At 40.7% G+C, this 12,550-nt stretch overlaps 1 protein-coding gene across 2 annotated transcripts in view; it reads left to right on the top strand.

The window, feature by feature from the left end:
* Window positions 1-12,550, top strand: part of MYO1E (myosin IE) — a 171,929-nt gene that overhangs the window by 135,075 nt on the left and 24,304 nt on the right. For both annotated transcript variants that reach the window (XM_036217669.1, XM_036217668.1), the window contains exons 19-22: window positions 2,374-2,518; window positions 5,883-5,997; window positions 6,212-6,381; window positions 7,989-8,134. In XM_036217669.1, the coding sequence (XP_036073562.1) occupies window positions 2,374-2,518; window positions 5,883-5,997; window positions 6,212-6,381; window positions 7,989-8,134 (576 nt within the window). The remainder of the gene's footprint in view (window positions 1-2,373; window positions 2,519-5,882; window positions 5,998-6,211; window positions 6,382-7,988; window positions 8,135-12,550) is intronic.

The following is a 12,550-nucleotide window of genomic DNA, read 5'->3' as shown; positions in this document are numbered from 1 at the left end:
TTGAGTTATTTGTCTTTTATTATTGTTATAGCAGAATTATTTTTGTCATCATTTATTGTAAAATAAATCAGTTGCCACTTGTAATTGGCCTGTTTAGGGTAACACAAGTTCAGGAATTCATGATAATTGTGACACAGGAAGGGCTGAGGTTTATTTTGACTGTGCAAATTAATAGTATGAAGACAATTTTAGGAAAATATTTAACCTACTTAAGAAAAGAAGCTTCTAGTATTTAACCTCAAAATTTTTGTACAGTCCATGTATAAATTTAAACTGATTTTAATATTTTCATTAAAGTGTATGTGGCAGGATCTGTACTTAAATTGCTCTTATTTTGTAGTATTTGTTTTTGAATGTGATATCCTTAAAATATTACATAATTCTAACTTCTCTAATGATTCTAAATTGGTGGAGTTCCACTGCATTTTCTACATCTATTTAATTTTTTTTAAGAAAGGAAGAATCCATGTTTAAGCAATTTAATCAGGAAACAAGTGTGTCTTTCTTATATGACACAGGAGCAGGATGTAAGAATTTTTTTTACTTCAAATTTTATGTAACAAAGAGTTAGCAGGCTGAAGAAGAGCTTAGTTGTCTTTGAAATCCAGTACATCTAATAAAATAATTTTCCTTTGGGGGCTATTGTTCCTTGCTCTTAGAATGGCTGACCTGCTGGTCATCGCCGTGGGTCATCATATGTGGCAAGTCATCGTTGTGGAAGGAAGATCAGGAGAGGCTTAGCAAAAGGGCAAATCATTCCATACAATAAAGGCTCATCGACCCTGTCCTCTCACAATCAAGGTTCATGATAATTTGGAGGCGGAGTAAACTAGGAATGAATTCACCTTCATGGCTCTCTAAATTATAAAAGGACCGTTACACCTATAGTGTAAACAGCTATATAAAAAAGAAGTATCTAGGAATCTAAGAAAATAAATTTCTAGAGCTCTTGCATCATCACTATAGCAGCATCCATTTTCTGACTAACAACTGAGATGTTAATTATGAAAGACTTTGCTCTTTAAACAAATCAGTAACACTAGCTTAGGACAGAGTTTCTGTAAATTCCGTTTGAGCTGGGCATCATGTACTCTTTACTATGGTTGAGAAAAATAAGCCTAAGTGTGTATTCTGATTCTTAGGAAGAAAAATGGGGTAGAAACATAAGAGATTTGCAAAACTTATTGTACTTCCTCTCTTTCTCTCTCCTCTCTCTCGCACAGACACGCGTACACACACGCACACATACAAAATATTTACACATCAACCAATCAAAGTTTATATATAGTGCCATGATTAAAGAAACAGAATGGGGTTCAGCTCTGAGACTTACTAAGCAGCCTTTGGTGAGTCTCTGCTTATGTTCCCTATTTTGCAAAATGGAAAGACCAACCTGATCAGGTTGCTGTAAGAATAAAATGAGATCACACATTTAAGCACCAAGAACAGCCCCTGAGCAGAGAAATTGCCCTGTAAATGTTAACCATTCATGTTAGTTATTACCACTGTGCACCAGGTATGATGTAAGATGCCGGGTGTGCAGTATGAACCACACAGATATGGTACCCACTCATGGAGCTCTAGTCCTTGTGGAGGAGGCATAAATTTACCAAATAGGCACAAACATGAATATAATTACAAATGATGATACATGCTCTGAAGGAAAAAATAATGTTTTCTATGAGAAAAAATAGCAGGGGATGCTTTTTGCTCGGGTAGTCCAAAAAGGGCTCTCTGGAAGTGTCACTGAAGGGAAGTCCTCCTGAGTAGGAGCAGCCGCGTGAGAGTTTGGAGAACAGCACACCAGGTAGAGGGAACAGCATGAACGCAGGCTCTGAGGAGGGAGAGTCGAGTGTGCTTGAAGAAGAAGCCATCCCCCCAGGAATGGGCCAAAGGGAGTAGAGAGAAGAAATTGAAGAATAGCCAAGGACCAGGTCGCCAGGGCCTTGTGACAGATTTCTAGAGATGAAATTTGATACATTGTAATAATAATAGCTACTTATAGGGAGCTTTATAAAACTATGCATTAACTGTTAAATGCTCTGAAGAAATCAGGGAAGTCAGTATTGAGAAAAGGCCACTTGATTTTGCCTGACAGGTATCATTGGTGACCCTCAGCTGTGCTATTTTTAGACAGTTGTAGAAAGGAAAAGTAGATTTTCCTCAGGCGTTAGCATGGAAACGGTCAGATAGGAAGGGATTCGGAGCTATGAAATGGGCATTGCAGATCCAGCAGACTTTTGCATGTGTCGAGGGTCATCCCTAAGCCTTTGAACAGAGGTGAGTGGATCGCCAGCATCTCAGCAGCACCAGGCGCCTCTGTGGGTCAGTCCAGCCTAAGTCTGATCCTTCTCTCCCCAATTGTCCTCACAGATATGCCATTCTGACCAAAGCCACCTGGCCTTCGTGGAAAGGAGATGAGAAACAAGGTGTCCTCCACTTGCTGCAGTCTGTCAACATGGACAGTGACCAGTTCCAGCTGGGGAGGAGCAAAGTGTTCATCAAAGCCCCCGAGTCTGTGAGTGTGTGGCTGACCTCTCCCCTCGCTTCCTCAGTGCCATCCCTCTCCCTGCAGCAGCTCCGCTGGCCCCCTCCCCACAACATGGCTGCCTTCTTTCTCTCAGCTTTCCATTCATGCCTCAGAGAAGGTTTCTGTCTGCTCCCAATCCCAGTGTAAGTCATTCCCCATACCCCTCCTCCCTCACAGCCTTCGGGGTACTCAGCACTCTTTTTATAAAGATGTTATCATACGATGGTTTCTTATTTATTGTCCCTCTCCCATTCTAGATTGTCATCTCCTTGAGGTTTTGTACGCCATTGTGTACTCACAACCTCCTATAGAAAGTGTCTCATGGAAGATGCCCAATAGTTATTTATAGCGTCCAATAGTGTTGAGCGAAAAGGGACTTCTATGTCCCACCAAGGAGGCTTGGGTAAACCTATGTCCTCGCCTGGGTGACACCAAACAGGCCTGGGCTTCCTCTGTGAAGGCAGGTCAGCGCTTGGGGATGAGAATTCCCAGGACTATATCCTGAAGACTGTGAGAGAGCTCGGAAAGGCTGTTGAGGAGGCAAATGGGTAGGAAGAACAAATCCCTGGGTTTATAGAACACAAATATTTGCCAATAAGAAATTCAAACAATTTTACCGTTCACAAACTTAATTAGACCATCCCAGATTAATTTGGAGAAACTTCTTCACCTTTCCTGATGAGAGTATGGTCACTGAGTGTCATAGGAAGTTCTCAGTTTGAGCAGGAACCCAACACAGCCCAGTTTTGCCCCATTAGCTCGGGGGCTATGGAATGAAGACATTACTTTTTAAGTTGGAATAATTACTGGGACTAATCAGGTTTGACATCATTTCTTGAGGTTCTTCTAACAATCATAAGACTCCATTTCAAGAGTCTATGGTGAATTCGGCAAAATTAGTCATCTGACCGAGGGGAAATAACATGAGAACTTGCAGTGCGTAATAACAGAAACCCCTGACTTCAGGCAAATCCTGGTCTCTCGGTGAGTTGTGTCCCCCAGAATAGGGGCTGCAGCCGCTATTCTGCCTGCCCCAGAGGATCAGCCTGAGACCCACAAATGATAATGGCTATAAGTGAATGACTTTATGAACCATAAAGACTATTAAGTAAATAAATGGGATGCATCTATAGAATCCGTTTATGAAAAGTTTGTGGTAGCATTTTCCACTTTGAGTTATTTGTAGCCTCACAGCGATTTCATTTCCAAATATAAAATGAAAATGTTGTGTCATACACCATTAAGCAACCCACAGAACAGTTCCTGTTCTTTCTAAAATGGGATGGAGTGATTTATCAGTACAATGCAGAACTCCTGTTATTTCATACCCTCTTTTACTTTTTTGACTTGCTAAATTTTCACATAAAATTAAAACAGCCTCAATATTTTGCATACTTTTTTTTCCTGATTCTGTTGAGCTTTAGGGTTTTAGTTCAAAAATCAAGATTTATTTTTGGTTTCTTTTTTCTTTGTCTTTCTTACAATTTCTTTATTACCATCACTTGACTCTCCTTTCCCTCATCTTTTTACACACTCACTCACACACACACCCCCATCATCACTATTCCCTCCCCTCCCCCATCACTCATCCATCCACATTTATTCCTGACATTGAAAATACTTTTAAAAAATTGGTTTCTAAATGTCCACTTTGTGATTTTTGCCTTGACTTTTAGAGTAAATATGCTGGATATACAAAAAATAACCCGTTTGTTTTAAGAACCCACATTAGATATCAGGCACCAAAGAGTTTGGTTTTGCTTATTTGTTGCATGTGTATGATTTGGGAGTTTTCTGTGTTTCCTTTTTCCTCCATCCTACCCGATTTCAAAATGGCATGGCTTTTGGAAAGAACCTAAAACCCAGCTAATCTTTGAAATAGTCTATAGGAAGTTGGATATTGGTTGCCTCTTCGTCCTTTCTGAGGCACGAGTGTGTTTTCTATGGTACTCTATAGTTCTGTTAAAGAAGAAGATATCAAGCCTCAGAAACCCAACACACAAGAAAAGAAACACCAACAAATATTCTTACAACAGGAGACCGCAGGGCTCGTATTTTAAACATTCTGTCCTGTTGTTAAACCATGTATTTCCTTTTATTTTTATAAATATGCTCGTCATACCTGTTGTATATAGCACTGTAGGCTGTGATATTTTGCCTTTGAGATGTTGTTTTTTGCAAAGCTGGGACTATGGGAAGAAGTTGAATGACAGAAGGGGACACATGTGGCTCCTGAGTATAGACCAGATAAATAGAGACAACAAATCAAACCCAGCTGCCTTCAAACCAAATTTGCTTGTTTATTTCTGGAACACTTCTGTAATGATTGTTCATCACCTTTACGTCGGGTTTTCATTGGTCCATTTTATCTTGTTTTCCTAGGGAGTCATGTAAACAACTTCCTAGGTGAATGAGAAAGTTGCCCACCATTTTACGAGTTGATCGAATGCAGATTTACAGAGAAAGACTTGTATGTCAAAGTGAGACAGAGCCTGGCAGCACCTGAAGGACTTCGGTTCACTTTCCAGCCCCACACAATCTTAGTTCCAATTTTCTCATCTGTAAAATGGAGACAATAGAAATAAGTGGATTGTGTAGCCATGGAGGGATTGAATGAAAAGATGCATGTAAAGCATCTAGAATGATTCCTGACCCATAGCAGGTGCTAGGTACATTATAGCTAATTGCTATCATCTTCATTATTCCAGACCTTTGCTGAGTGGGATAATATTGTTAAAATGGCCTGAGTCTCAAGACCTTAAACAAAGTAAGGTCCCCTATCATCGTTAAGTCCCACTCCAATCACTGCAGTTGTTAGCTTCTGCCCCAGTGACTCCCTGGAGAATTCTGAGGTAGGAAGTCTGTACTTTCACGGAACCGAAAGTAGGGCAGCCCTCTTTCCACAGCAGCAGAAGGTCTGCCCCTGCAAAAGCTGGGAAATTCTTAAGAGGCCATATGCAGCACTGAACGACAGTCTCCACCAACTCACTTGATCTAGCCACCTACTGTCCTCTCTGGATCAAGGTGGGGAATAAGTAGATAAATACTGAATTTCGATTCTCACAGAGATTATGAGCAAGGCAGGGTGCCATTATTAAGATCCAACGGAATACACTCAGATTTGGCTATCTTCCATTATGGTTTTTGTTAAAAGAAAAAAATGTGTAGATAAAAAAGTCATAGTGATCATAACCAACATCGCTACTAATCATTTTTTCACATTTGTCATGAGTCTGAGAAGCTGGTTCCCATGTATGGCTTTGGCTAAATTGAGTGTGCCTGAAATAACCAGAAAAAAAGTGATGCTCAGGTCTTATGAATTGGCTCACATTTGTCTTCTTTACATTCATAGCTATTTCTTCTAGAAGAAATGAGAGAGAGAAAGTATGATGGGTATGCTCGAGTGATACAGAAATCGTGGAGGAAATTCGTGGCCCGAAAAAAATATGTCCAAATGAGGGAAGAAGGTATTTTAGTCATTTTGTTTCACTTGTTTATCAAATCTCAAGAATAATTTTGAGCCTAGACGAAAGTTAGAAGTTCAGTTTACTTTGCATATAATGTCATGTGTTAAAATCTTGTATTCCTGTAAAGTTTCTCTGTGTGTTTCCATAGTAAGTATTTTCCTCCTTTTTCTGGAAGACTGATCCTTCTCTCTTCTCTGCCTTCTGCGAATTGCAGCCTCCGACCTCCTGCTGAACAAGAAGGAGAGAAGGAGAAACAGCATTAACAGGAATTTCATTGGGGATTACATTGGGATGGAGGACCACCCAGAACTTCAGCAATTTGTGGGCAAGAGGGAGAAGATCGATTTTGCAGACACAGTGACCAAGTACGACAGGAGGTTCAAGGTACATACTGACTGCCCGCCTCTGAGAGGCACTGAACATTCCTTAGTTTTAAAAATAACTCATAATTTTACTTTTCTTATTACCAAACAAAACATGTTGATTGTAAGAGAATTTAGAAAATACAGATAAGCCAAAAGAAAAATAGCCACGTATACCCAAAAACAGTAGTGTTAACATTTTGTGTGTATCCTTTAAAAGTTTTTTTTATACAGACATACATCTGTGTATTTAGTTTTCAAAAACGAGATCTACGTTTCTGTCCTGGGTTTTTTTCTTAAACTATACCATGGAGAACTTGCCATATTAATAGATGTGTCAACATAAATTATTTTGTTTAGCTGCATAAAATTCCATTTAACAGATGCTTCACTATATTTTTAATCAATTTCTCCTTAATCCATTCTCAGTGAGCTCCCTTTCTTTTACTATTATTTTTTTTTTTTTTAAAGAATACAGTGAGCATCCTTTTCACACATATCTTTGTGCATTTGTCTGCCAATGCTTTTAGAATAAATGGATAGGAATAGAATCATTGGGTCAAAAGATTCAGAACGTCAGGCAATATTGCAAAGTGTTCTTACCCATCTTCAAACCCCGGGCTGCAGACCAGTACTGGTCTGTGGCCTGTTTGGAACCAGGCCACGCAGTAGGAGGTAAGCGGCAGGCTGTATTTGCAGCCTCTCCCCAGCGCTAGCATCACTGCCTCAGCTCCACCTCAGATCATCAGGCATGAGATTCTCATAGGAGCCCTGGTTTCTGGTGCCAAAAAACTTTGGGACTCCTGCGTTAGTGAATGACTAAGAAAGGCCTTCACATGGCCCCTGGAGGGACAGCTGACATTTTTTACCTCTTCCCTTCAACACTTTATTTCTTTTGCCTGATAAAATATTGGCTCCAAAAGTGAAATCTGAAGCCACAGTAGCTCGCGAATCCATTAAGAAATTTTTTTGTTTTGGTAATTGTTTTTAATTATTTGTTTGTTTTTTGTTCAGAAAAAAATAAAATGAACAACAGTATTAACAAGAAGGATAATGTTATTTTGCTGGAACCAGATCATCCTTACATCCCCAAAATGGTGCCAGCTGCTCTGGTGGCAGATTCTAATGCTTAGGGCTCTCAATGGTGTTTGGATCTAAGGGGGTCGGTAACCCACATATTCCAAAGTATGTTTATATTAGATTTTTAAGGATTGTCATTAAAATGAAATTTTATCAGTTTTAAAAAGCAGAAATTTCATGGACTCAAAAAAATATATATGCGGACACTTGAGGAATGGATCCCTGTTTGAGAAATGTACCAGATAAGTAGTAGTGTAACTACATGTGTTGTTTTGTCCAGGACTGTCCTTTTACACCTTTTGTCCTGACACCTTAGAACGGATCCATATGAGTTTGCCATTTTTGTAAGTCAGAGAGATTCAAGTATCATTAATTTCACATATGCCAGCCTAATAATTATTAACTATGTTCCCTTCTGCTCTCAAGGGATGGGGTTAGATGGTAGTGAAAATTTGCTACCTAAGGCAGCTTCCCTTCATCTATAAACAGATGCCCAAAGTTGTCACGTTGACACATCTGTCCACCTTCTTAAAATACCTCTCCTTACAGGGTGTAAAACGAGACTTGCTTCTTACTCCAAAGTGCTTATACTTAATTGGACGAGAGAAGGTCAAACAGGGCCCAGACAAAGGGCTTGTAAAAGAAGTGCTGAAGCGGAGAATCGAAATGGAGAGGATCTTGTCCGTGTCCCTAAGGTGAGTGGCGAGGGTTGGAAGTGTGTGTGCCCTGTCCCCTTAACATCGCCATCTGCTGTTGCAAACACAGCCTGGACAAAGGCCTGGTAGGCTCCTCAGTTGTCAAAATCATGATGAAGAGAACTGAATCTCCTCTTCTTCCCTAAGAATACCTGATCTTCGTGGGTCTCCGAGATAGCAAGAAAAAAATCGCCTCCTAGTTAGCTCTTCTAATCAAGAGATACTGAGGTCCTTTGTATCCATGAAATTTGAAAACAAACCTAGTATATAAAACCGACAGAGTATAATTGCTGTTACTGAAGTGAGTGGGGCCATGGGTCCAGGGACAGGCCCACCTCACCCACATGGAAGACCTAACCCATTTCTTCAGCTGAGTCCAAGCAGAGGTGGCCATGAGGTCATCAATATTGTTTTTAGTTTGCTATGACCTCTGATTATGCTGGAAGGGAAGTTTCTAGGTACTCCTTAAAGTCCTTTCTGCCTGTTTATGCAAGGAGGGAGCACAGATTGGTCTCCACAATCTATAGCCCTGGAGTCATTGCCAAATGCTCCCTTGGACTCCAAGTTCACAGTCAGGGGCCCTTGCTCTTCCTGTCAGCACTTTGGCTTTCTTTTGGCAGAGGAACTTCCCTAAATCCTCCCATGCTAAGAACTACCAGACTAAGTTCCCTCTGGAGAGAGGAAATCCTCCCAGTCTACATAAGACTGAGAAAAAAGGAAGAAAGGCCCCTTTGAGCCCAGTGACTTCCTCCTTGAGTTGCATCCCTAAGCCCTTCTGAGGATGCAGCGGCCACTGCACTACAAGTAGTGATGTTCTGGTTGCTTTTGAACATGTCTTCCTTCTAAACTCATAATCCACACAGAAAATAAAACTGCCGCTCCCAGGAGAAAGCAGGGGTTTTGTGTGCTCGGGCATCTGGCCTTCCAGGCTGGAAATCCTAGCTCCAGTGTGATAATCCAAAGCAGATTTCAAGTTGTGTCCATTCTTGCCTGTGTCACTGTGGTTTCTGATTCTGTCTGTTGCCAAGTTTCCTGATAAAGGGCCAGGTGGTACAGTGAGGTTAAGTGTTTAAAACATTTCAACTCGGGATGTGGTAAAACTTCTAAGCAGATGGGACCCTCGGCAGCCTTTTGGCAGTCCCACCTCAGGTATGTCTCCGAACCATGGATTTCAAGGAAAAGCTCCAGACACTGTCTGGTTTTTGGGTCTTCCTGAGCAGATGGCCCACTAGCTGGGTCACAGCTGGAGCTGGGCAGCCTCCTGACCACTCTCTTCTTGACTAGCTGGACTTTGAGACTGCCCTTGATGTTCTAAGGAAACCATCTGGAAGCTTCTGTCTATCCATGGGGCCACCCATACCTGGGCTAAACTGGATTATCTGAAATGTGCCATGCACACTTGACAGTACCAGGGAATCCCAGCTCTGGAGTTCATGTGCTCATTATTATGCTGGGTGTGATTATTGTTCTTACTATTATGATTGCCCAGGTCTGTCTTCGGCCTTCACAGCACTAAAATGAGTACTTGATCGTAAATAATCATCTACATTTGTGTCACATGCTTTGATATTTACTATCTTATTGATCGAGTCCTTGAGGTTTATCAAGGTATGGGATATTCATACTCAAAATCTCTGGGGGATATGGTGTCTCATGGTAAAACCCGCTTCTTTTTCTGCTTCCTCTTTACTATTCATGGCCTGGACATTTGTTTCCTAGTGGCCTTCGTTTGTTAGAGAATGTAATAAGTGAAGTACTTAGCCTGCAAGTTGTTCTGGTTTGGGGGCGGGGAGGAGCAGGAGAAGAGTCTGTGTCATTTCATCTTGCGATGTCGGCAGGGTGCAGTCACTGAGCTTCACAGCAGGGCGAATACTGTTTCCTCATTCTCATCACCCGTTGGGTTAAGCCAATAACCTAAATCAAGTTAGGAATCAACCAGATGGGTAATGGTGTGTATAGAATCAAACCCAGAGTAGAAATTGATTGTGGTGCCAGATCACCAGATGTACGTGTGTGTGTGTGTGTGTGTGTGTGTGTGTTCAAATATATTTCAATACTGGTATAGAGAAAGATTTTCACAGTTGTCTTGCACTTCAGTAAGGGTTGTAACCTATACGTGTGTTTTCAGAATAATGAGAGGCTTACTTCTTGATTATCGGCTGGAATGACCACCTAATGGTTACTTCTGGTCAAAGCTATCGGAGTGTCCTACAGCCTTGATCTTTCAGCCCATCTACTCTTACAGCAAAATGGGGTCACAGCTCCCTAGTCAAGTAAACCAACCATATGAAGACAGTTACGAGACAGTTTGGGAAATGTAAACATGACTAAATATTTGATATGAAGGATTTATTATTCATTTCTCTAGGTGTGATCATGGTATTGTGGTTATTTTTAAAGAGGTATGAGTAAAATAATATTTCTACTTTGCTTTAAAATAACCTGGTTTGTGTGTGGAAGTGGGAGTGTAGATAAAGTTGATTGTCTTGATTGCTAATTGTTGAAACATCCTCACATGTGGAAGCTCACTCTGCTATCCTGTATTTTTTTTTTAACATATTTGAAATTGTCCATAATAAAAAGTTTTTTCTAAACCTCTAGTAGATATCATATTTTTAGAAGTCTTTACCTTTTCTAAATATACTGAAATATATCTTGTTGAATTAAAATTGAATTTTTTTTTTTTTCAAAAAATTAACTTACAAAAAAGAAATGAGATAGGTCCAATAGCTCAGAGAAATATAGATAATTGAGACATCAGATTTCTGAGACTTGGGATGTCTGTTGAAAGAAGGCCAAGGCATCAGTTTTTGAGAGATCTGTCAAGAGCTGCTTCTTGTCCAAGTACTTACGTGGCGTCGTTCTTATTTGAAAAACTCAATTTGCTAGAATGGTGGCCACAAGGTGTAATAGCCTATATGTTTTGCTTTCCTGTTGTTAGGTGATGAGGTTGGTACCACAAAAATCTCATATTCAGAGTTCTAATGGTCCTTCTCATTCTAATAACTAACCACCAGAGGCCTAAGACCAAAAGCTACATAGCTGCCTGTCTGGGTCAGTAAATTTTCCAATCCTTGTTTGTAGTGAGAAAAGCAACCTGTCAGAGGGGACTTTAAAAAGAGGCTCCAGCTCCCCTGGTCACAACAGTCTTGCCTGGAATATTTCATTGCCTAATTGCCCTAAGCCTCTGGTAGTAAGAACAGCTTGCTTTACCACCCGCTCGGCTGACTTGAAGCATCACTGCAATCTTGACGTGCTGTGGCCTCTGAGCTTTGGGAACCTGGAAATCGTCGACATTTTTGAACTGACCACCTACCTTGTGTTTAGCCCAGGGATTCGAAGGTGAATGAGACATAGTCACTGCCTCAAGGTGCTCCTTCCAATTCTGGAAGGGGGAGCAGACACCTGAGTAAACATGTCCCACAGAGGTTACACAGGGTGCTCCTGGGATACCAAAGACGTGAGTGAGACTTTGTACCCAGAGGTCAGGTGAAGCTCTCCTGGGAGGCACGTGATGAGGCCTAACACAACCTGCATCCATACTTTCTCGGAGATGTTAAGTAGGATCCCAAACTTTTGCCACTGGTTTCTCTGAGTGGTAGAATTCTGGATTAGATTTATTTTCTTCTTTATTTACCTCTACTTTACAGTACAGATTATGAAATATGTACTAAAAGGGGCATATATTTCACAATCACAAAAGCTTTTTATGAAGGCCGACATAAAGGCAAGGCTTTCCTAGGAAATTGCCTTTTCAGCTTAAAAAAATTTAAGACTTTACTCAGTGTTTTGTAACTAAAGTTTTTGTGAAGAAGATACTGGTTAAGGAAATAAAAGAAGATTTTCTAGTGTTGTCAGCAATACCACAAGAAGCCACAAAGATGAGGGGATAAAAAAAAGTAAAAAGCGAAAGTAGAGGCTAGACTAGTCAGGGATCTTTCAACACAGGGTACAAACATCTGTAAGGAATTGCGTCTTGAGCATATGAATAAGACAGGAGTGAAGTCCAAAGATAAGTCTTGATTTTTAGAATAAATAAATGTAAAAGCTTTGTTTCCAGATCTAGGAGCAGGGGCTGAGGAGAGGGTAATGAGCTGAAACTCTGACCTGGATGAAGATGCTTTCACTGACTCTCATGACTGGGTCACGGAAGGGAGGGGTTTTGAATTTGACGGTTGAAGTCAAAGTGTCCAGACAATCTCTTCTCATTTCCAGAATCATGCTGATAATTGACCTTGAAGTTTTGGCCTGCTTTTTTTTCTTCTTCTTCTTCTTTATGGTAGTGAAACTCGTAATAAATCTAAGCACGTTAAACTACTCAAGGTTACTTGTGTTGGATTCATTCAGCCCTGCTCAGTAATCACTGTCCCGCCTAAAGTACAGCCAGGCAAACAGATGCGTCCAGACATGCGAAGA

Source organism: Rousettus aegyptiacus, unplaced genomic scaffold, assembly GCF_014176215.1.
Source record: "Rousettus aegyptiacus isolate mRouAeg1 unplaced genomic scaffold, mRouAeg1.p scaffold_m13_p_3, whole genome shotgun sequence".
NCBI classification, from domain to species: domain Eukaryota; kingdom Metazoa; phylum Chordata; class Mammalia; order Chiroptera; family Pteropodidae; genus Rousettus; species Rousettus aegyptiacus.
This window is presented reverse-complemented; position numbering and strand designations above follow the sequence as displayed.